At 33.8% G+C, this 7,942-nt stretch overlaps 1 protein-coding gene across 1 annotated transcript; it reads right to left on the reverse strand.

Moving 5' to 3' along the window:
• Positions 1-4,783: 4,783 nt before the first annotated feature.
• On the reverse strand, positions 4,784-6,954 carry LOC129941492 (uncharacterized). The gene is made up of 2 exons (XM_056050134.1): positions 6,795-6,954; positions 4,784-6,462 (listed from the first exon to the last, which is right to left on the reverse strand). The coding sequence occupies exons 1-2, from the start codon at positions 6,872-6,874 to the stop codon at positions 5,064-5,066; spliced, it is 1,479 nt and encodes a 492-aa protein (XP_055906109.1). The 5' UTR covers positions 6,875-6,954; the 3' UTR covers positions 4,784-5,063.
• Between the last annotated feature and the right edge of the window lie 988 nt (positions 6,955-7,942).

The following is a 7,942-nucleotide window of genomic DNA, read 5'->3' on the forward strand; positions in this document are numbered from 1 at the left end:
AGGAAATAGTTTGATTTGAAAATCAAGGTTTGTTAAATAGATTTTTACCAATTTTAATAGAATTTCTCAAATTTTAACAAATTGCATGAATGAAATTAATTTTACAGACATTAAGAACCGGATTTTAGCCAAATTTTGTTGTAGATTTTATTTTTTTTATGAAAAAATGGACTGTTGGACTTTTATATAAAAAAAACTACTGAATATCGAAAACAATTTTTTCTGTGAAATAAAAGAAAAGTTTGAAAACAATATTTTTAATTTTTGAAAAGATATTTGAGTCGAAAGTAAATTTTTACCAAGTTATAGTATTGAAAATAATTTCGGACAGAAATAAAAAACACTTCTCAATACTTTTGAATGTTTATTTCATCTCCTCTTTTCTTAACCTATTGCAACTATTTATACCTAAACAGTGATTTTTTAAGAGCTTGAGAACTTTTTTTTTTAAAAAAACGCATACAATTTGCAAAATCTCATCGATTCTTTATTTGAAACGTTAGATTGGTCCATGACATTTAAATGTTGACCGCGGCTGCGTCTTAGGTGGTCCATTCGGAAAGTCCAATTTTGGGTAACTTTTTCGAGCATTTCGGCCGGAATAGCCCGAATTTCTTCGGAAATGTTGTCTTCCAAAGCTGGAATAGTTGCTGGCTTATTTGTGTAGACTTTAAACTTGACGTAGCCCCACAAAAAATAGTCTAAAGGCGTCAAATCGCATGATCTTGGTGGCCAACTTACCGGTCCATTCCTTGAGATGAATTGTTCTCCGAAGTTTTCCCTCAAAATGGCCATAGAATCGCGAGCTGTGTGGCATGTAGCGCTATCTTGTTGTAACCACATGTCAACCAAGTTCAGTTCTTCCATTTTTGGCAACAAAAAGTTTGTTAGCATTAAACGATAGCGATCGCCATTCACCGTAACGTTGCGTCCAACAGCATCTTTGAAAAAATACGGTCCAATGATTCCACCAGCGAACAAACCACACCAAACAGTGCATTTTTCGGGATGCATGGGTAGTTCTTGAACGGCTTCTGGTTGCTCTTCACTCCAAATGCGGCAATTTTGCTTATTTACGTAGCCATTCAATCAGAAATGAGCCTCATCGCTGAACAAAATTTGTCGATAAAAAAGCGGATTTTCTGCCAACTTTTCTAGGGCCCATTCACTGAAAATTCGACGTTGTGGCAGATCGTTCGGCTATTCATGATGAAATGTCAAAGCATACTGAGCATCTTTCTCTTTGACACCATGTCTGAAATCCCGCATGATCTGTCAAATACTAATGCATGAAAATCCTAACCTCAAAAAAATCACCCTTGACTTAAATCTAAGGAACAAAAGAAAAGATATTGATAAAAAGAGAATACACATGTCCACCCCATGCTGTCTATGGGTATTTGTGTGTACACATGTGTTCCTATCCTATCCGTACCCTTTTATGACGCTACGCACTATCACAAGATTATTTTTATCTCTCTTGTGGAAATGGGCAGCTGCACCTATCTACAGATCATGTAATGAATAAGTATTGTTTTTTTTTCAGGTTATTATTTTTTTGAAAAATAACTTTGGATTAGATATTTCTCTAAATTTGACTGAATGTTGACAACAATATTTTTAAAAAGATAAAAGTGGTTTAAAGCCAATATCTCAAAATTTTGAAAAGAATTGAATTACAAAAAAACCGTTAGTTGGATTTTTTCCGAAAATATACCGGTTTGGTATCACGTTACTATATTAATATAAAATTTAATTCAAGTCTCTAGCGTTATTGGTTCGTGAGATATTTATGGTTAACCAATATTTTCGCATTTTTTTAAACTGCTATGGTACAAAAAAACACCCACGCAATTTTCTTGAGAGCCCTTTCTGCATCTTTCTGCATTATTATCTGCATAACATAATTTATTTGAAGTCGAAAACGTCGCGAAAGTTCGGACGTACGAACGTACGTACGTACTTACACACGCCCGCATAGACATGTTTTTTAAAATCTTTTATTTAAACTCTAGGAACCTTGAAACGCCGAGAAATGTTAAAATTTTCAATTCGACACATCGGACCCATTACAATAACTTCCTATTGGAAGTTAAAAATGCTGGTATTTCCCAGGACTCTTTTTTGTCTCGTAGTCTCTTCCTTATATTTATAAACAACGATATCTTGCGTTGTTCACTTCTAATCCATTAAATTATTTCGCTAACGACAGTACTTTCAGCTTTTCCTACCTATTTTCCTAACGCTCAAACTGTGCTTAAATGTAAACATGTTAGAGGGTATTAATAACCCCCTGTAATCTAATCACAAGAAAACAACATTTACTTTATGGTAGTTATATGTTTTTCATCGTTTATATGAAGTTTGAATAAATATTGAATTGAAATATAACAATTCATATTTAAAAACGACCTTTAAGAGTTAATATTAAAAAATACACTATTAATTATTATTTTTTTTCAAAATATTTCAAAAACTAAATGTAAAAGCATTCTTTGGATCATAGATTCATTCAAAAACAAAAAAGCTATTTGACCGTTTTGTGGTTTTCACTAGAAAACCGATTTATCTAAGGAACATTTTGCGAAATACAGACATAATTATAAACCCGAAAGTTTATATGGTTGCATTTTTATCTGTTACTCTTTCGTGAAAAAGCTACTGAATGGATTTCAATATAGCCTTATAATTAATATAGCTTGCAAGTATCTCTCAAAGCATCTCTGACTATTTATTACACATTCACGACTAAGACTAATGATTTTGCAGAACGCCAAATGTTACAATGTTCACAAGACATAAAATTGATACCTATTTAATTTTACTCGATCCTGAAAAAATCCATTTAACGGTTTTTTTATAAATCAAAAAAAACTGAAAACAAATTTGTCACCTACAAAATTTTACGACTAAAATATGATTTCATCTCCAAAACAATTTTTTGCAACGAATAATAATGTTTTTGACATCTGATAAAATTTTGAGAAAATTAGAATTGACAGTTTTTTTTATAAAAAATAAAAATCTAAAAAAAACATTACTCAAAGTTGGTAAAAATTGAATATTGATTCAAATATCTTTTCAAAAACTTGAAATTTAAACTTCAAACTAATTTTATCTTATAAGAAATATTGTTTTCAACATTCGAAAAAATTTTGAAAAAAAATCGAATTGACAGTTTTTTTTACAAAAAATAAAAACCTAAAAAAAAATGTATAAAAGTTGGTAAAAAATGATTTTCGGCTCAAATATCTTTTCAAAAATTGTAGATATTTGTTTTAAACTACTTTTATCTTTTAAAAAAATATTGTTGTTAACATTCAGTAAAATTTTGAAAAAAAAACGAATTGACAGTTTTTGTACAAAAAATTAAAAACCGGAAAAAAAAATTAACAAAAGTTGGTAAAAAATGATTTTCGACTCAAATATCATTTCAAAAATTTGATAGCTTCTACCTATTTTCACTTCCAAAAGTCCGTTTTTTCGTAAAAAATAGTACGCAAATTTGGTAAAAATTGATACGAGTACATAAAGACAAACTTTTAAGCAAGACAAATCGACAGACGGGATGGGAAGTTATCAGTGTGGGTCGCATCACAGCCTCTTTTTATTTATTTATTTTCTGCACAATTCCCTTCAATGTTCTCTGTAAAAGGGTTTCTTGTCAAATTGTAAAAGGCAAAAGTAAGATGTCTTTACCATACAAAGTCATACAAGTCGTGATGGAGTGTTTTGTATAGGGGAGCGCGGGGCTAGTTGTAACAATTTTTTGTTTTTTGGCTCTGAAAGCTTACTTGTTTCGTTTTTAGGAAATTTAGCAATACCATTCCAATTTACAACTTTTTAAATATCGATTTCAAAAAAAATGTAATCAAACCTGTAACGACTTTTTGTAGAAACGATTAAAAAAAAAAATGACGAGTGTTACAACTTACCCCGTGATTGGGGCTAGTTGTAACAGGCTGGGGGCAAGTTGTAACGTGAGGAATAAAAGACCAGTTTTATATTTTATAAAGTTTTATTTTGCGTGAAAGACTTCGGACACGCTCAAAGATTAGGTAAAAAAGTATACAAAAATAAACAAAAACATATTCATTCTTAAACTTAAAAGGAACTTCATTTTTAACAAACAAAACAAAAATTAACAAAAATATATTCTTTCTTAAAATTAAAAGGAAGTTTAGGCTTATAGCCCTAAAATCAGTTGTTATCATCGGAATTACAATTGAGACACACAAATGAGATCTTATTTCCCGTTGCACATTTTAAATGTGCCCACATCTTACACATAATGCATTGTATCCACTCCACGTTTGAATTTTTATAAGTTTCTCCACAAGCTAAACAAAACCATTCCTCAGGTTCAGATTCCGATTCGGACCTTAAAACTTTCTTTTTTACTTTTTTGATCCCTTGTCTTTCAGCCAACTTTCTCTTATTGTTTTCCTTGCCCTTTTTCCCGTTCAAAATCAAATGGGGTGGCGCAACAGTCCGTTGTGAACCAGGGCCTAGTGACTTACAACTCTTAACCATTCCTGTGTGCGAGTACTGTTGTCAGGAATGGAAGGGATCTACAATTTAAGGCCGAATCCGAACGGCTAATTTGAGAAAGCACTTTTTCATGACAAGAATTACTCTTGAAGGATTTGTCAATTCCTCGCAAGAGGCAGTACCCGCGAAAATTATTTTTTTTTAAAATTAAGATGGCACAGGCAGGGATTGAACCCAAGACCCCTTGCATGACAGTCCAACGCACTAACCATCATACCACGGGTACTGCCCTTTTTCCCGTTGCTTTTCTTATTTTTCGTCTCTTGTTTTTTCTTTATCTTATTTAACTTTTCTTCATATTCGTTTTGTAATTCGTTCTTCTCTGGCGTTTCTGTGAGGACACAGCACTTTCTTTTTCGTTGAGGGCGGTTAGTCAATTTTCGTGGTGGTGCTTTCGGGTAAGGTCTTATTTTAGATGGAGAGAAATCTTTAATCTTTTGAAGGCCAGAAGGTCCAGGAGTCGGCTCAAAGTCAGATATACCTCCACGTACATCTGTTTTAAATAAAGTGTCCTATTTGGTAAAGTTTGAAGTTATTGGGTCACAATTTTCCAGAGAATTTATGATTTCACTGACACTTATATCTAAAGAACAATTATCGAATGATCCTGTATAAGAAAGATTTGTTGTCAAGCTAGGGGCAGTAATGTTCATATCTGTTTCAGATTCCTTGCTTGCAGGATTTGGCCGATCCGTAAAATAAGATGGTGCAAAATGATAGTCTTTAAAAATATCTGCATTCAGAGGCCATATGCATGTGGCTTTAAATCCATTCATTATATTTGAAGGATTAATTGCTAATGGCAAAGAATCCTTAACGATTCCAGGAATATCATAAATAGTCATCGTTTTCCCTGGGTTGTTATGCATCCATGCTGTTTGTGTTCGGCTTAAGTAGTTTTTGAACGGACCGTAAACTCCAACATCCAACGGCTGCAGATTATGTGAACAGTGGGGAGGAAACGATAGCATGATAACGTGATTTTCCTTAGCTTTTTTCACGACGGCGATGTTAACATGTGAATGATGGTTGTCAAGTAATAGGAGGACAGGTTCTTGCGCCGAAGGTTTGACATACTTGATGAAATGGTCTAGAAATAAAATAAATTCTTTTTCCGTCATCCATCCAGAAGAATTTCCGGCTCCAATACATTCTGGCGGTCCACCTCTTACAAAAATATCAGTGTATCTGAGCCTTGGAAACACAAACATAGGCGGTATGGAGTTTCCTGAGGCATTAATGGCACATGCTAGAGTGACGAGGGTACCTCTTTCCGCAGAAGTAATAGCCCCTACTTGTTTTTGTCCTCGTGGAGCCACAATTTTCTTTGGTTTATGGACTGTCGTTACTCCAGTTTCATCGATGTTATATATATGTGATGGTGAAAATTTATACTTATCCATAACATCTGTAAGCTTCCCAAAAAAATCTTGAACGTTGGTTTTATTGAATGATGTTGCGCGGCTCAGAGATGTAGCTTCAGGGGTCCTTATAGACAGTCTTGGATTCCTTTTCATAAAATTTTTGAACCAATCGGATCCAGCTAATTCATTTTCACGCCATGACGGAGGTAGGTTTTTCGCTTTAATCACAATAGCACACTGGTATGCCAATTTTCTGACTTCCAAAGGCAACAATCCAAAGTAAATATTGGAGCAATTAACCAAGTACTCAGATATTTTAGCTTCTTCTTCCTCTTGAAAAACCAATCTGGGTTTGACATAGCCCACTGATAAAGGTTTACCATTCTTCTTCTTTTTCAAATATCTAGATAGCGATACACGACATAAATTAAACTCCTTAGCAGCATTTCGTAGATTGGTCTTATTTTCCAAGACTTTAGCAGAGGCCAATTCGAAAACATCTTGGCTTTGGGTAGCACGTGCAGTTTTTCTTTTGTAGTGTCTCATTCTGAAATATAGATAGAATCACCAAATTTTAATAAAAAAAGTATGCAAAACATAAAAAGAAGAAGTGTAAGTCAACCCACGTAATTTCAAAGAACTAATACAAAAAGTAACATGTTACAACTAGCCCCATAAAAGTGTTACAGCTTACCCCACAGGGACTTTTTTTGAATAAAATGTTATTAAAAAAAAAAATATTACTTGATGTCAAATTAAAGTAAATAATAATCAAGCTAAATAAATGCTTAATATATTTGTATTAAGCAAAAATTGCTAAATAATTTGAAATCTACGCTAGTCAAATTCTTATAAACAAAAAAAGTTCCAGAAACTTACCTTATCAGAGCGCATGCACACAGCCGCTTCCTATGACGTCCAGTGGGATACTGACTGTGCTTATATGATGCATTGAGCATTGAATAAAAGTTTGAGTTGAAAAAAAAATAAAATTGTTCTATTATATAGGTAAAAAATGCGTGTTACTACTTACCCCTGTTACAACTAGCCCCCCGCTCCCCTACTATAATGATTTTGTTGGTTACTAACTAAACTAGGTGGCTGACAAAATTATACAAAAATAATATTTATACATCTTGACTTTATATTTACTATTTCAAAATTTATTGAGAATACTAGCCGTGTTTTTTTGGTATTCCAAATATAGTACAGGTGGTACCCGTGGCATGATGGTTCGTGCGTTGGACTGTCTGCCAGAGGTCTTGGGTTCGATCCCTGCCTATGCTATCTAAAGTCTTATCACGGGTACTGCCCCTTGCGAGGAATTGACAAATTCTCCAAGAGTAACTCTTGTCATGAAAAAGTGCTCTCTCAAATTAGCCGTTCGGAATCGGCATATAAACTGTAGTTCCCCTCCATTGCTGACAACATTACTCGCACACAGGAATGGTTGAGAGTTGTAAGTCACTAGGCCCTGGTTCTTCATGGACTGTTGTGCCACCCAATTTATTATTTTTTTTCAATTGCTTAGGAGTGAAGCAGAAAGCTTCAATCTTACACTCAGTGAAGTGTCTCATAAAAAAAGAATGTAGCTCAACATCCCTTATAAAAATTTTTAATTTACCAAAACCCGTTGAAATAAACTTAATATTATCTAAACTAAACTTAGACTTACTTATAAAATCCATTAAAGTTTTTGAAGATACACCTTTAGTGAAGATTGGTGGGCACCAGGTCTTGATTTCATCTTTTTTGTTGCTTCCGTCCTTCGCTGCTTCCGCCGAGACATTAGCGGTATGGATGAACTTCTTGGCTGTTGGATTACCAAGGGAACTTTTAATTTTTTGTCGTTTTCATCCTCTATGTCCAGAGGGATAAAGCGATTTGATGTATTTGGCTCAACAGTCATTTTTTTTGCACCCTTGACTGGAGCGGCATGTCGCCTCTTTCGAGCAATGATGCTGGAGTATAAATCCTTGTCGTTTGAAAGGAGCTCATTTAGTACATTTTCATTTGCTGATTTAGCG

This window comes from Eupeodes corollae, chromosome 1, assembly GCF_945859685.1.
Source record: "Eupeodes corollae chromosome 1, idEupCoro1.1, whole genome shotgun sequence".
In the NCBI taxonomy this organism is placed as follows: Eukaryota; Metazoa; Arthropoda; class Insecta; order Diptera; family Syrphidae; genus Eupeodes; species Eupeodes corollae.

Coding starts and splice junctions, on each gene's coding strand:
- LOC129941492 (XM_056050134.1), bottom strand. CDS start 6,874: ATGCTCAATGCATCATATAAGCACAGTCAGTATCCCACTGGACGTCAT. Junction 6,463..6,794: donor TGTGCATGCGCTCTGATAAG/GTAAGTTTCTGG, acceptor TCTATATTTCAG/AATGAGACACTACAAAAGAA.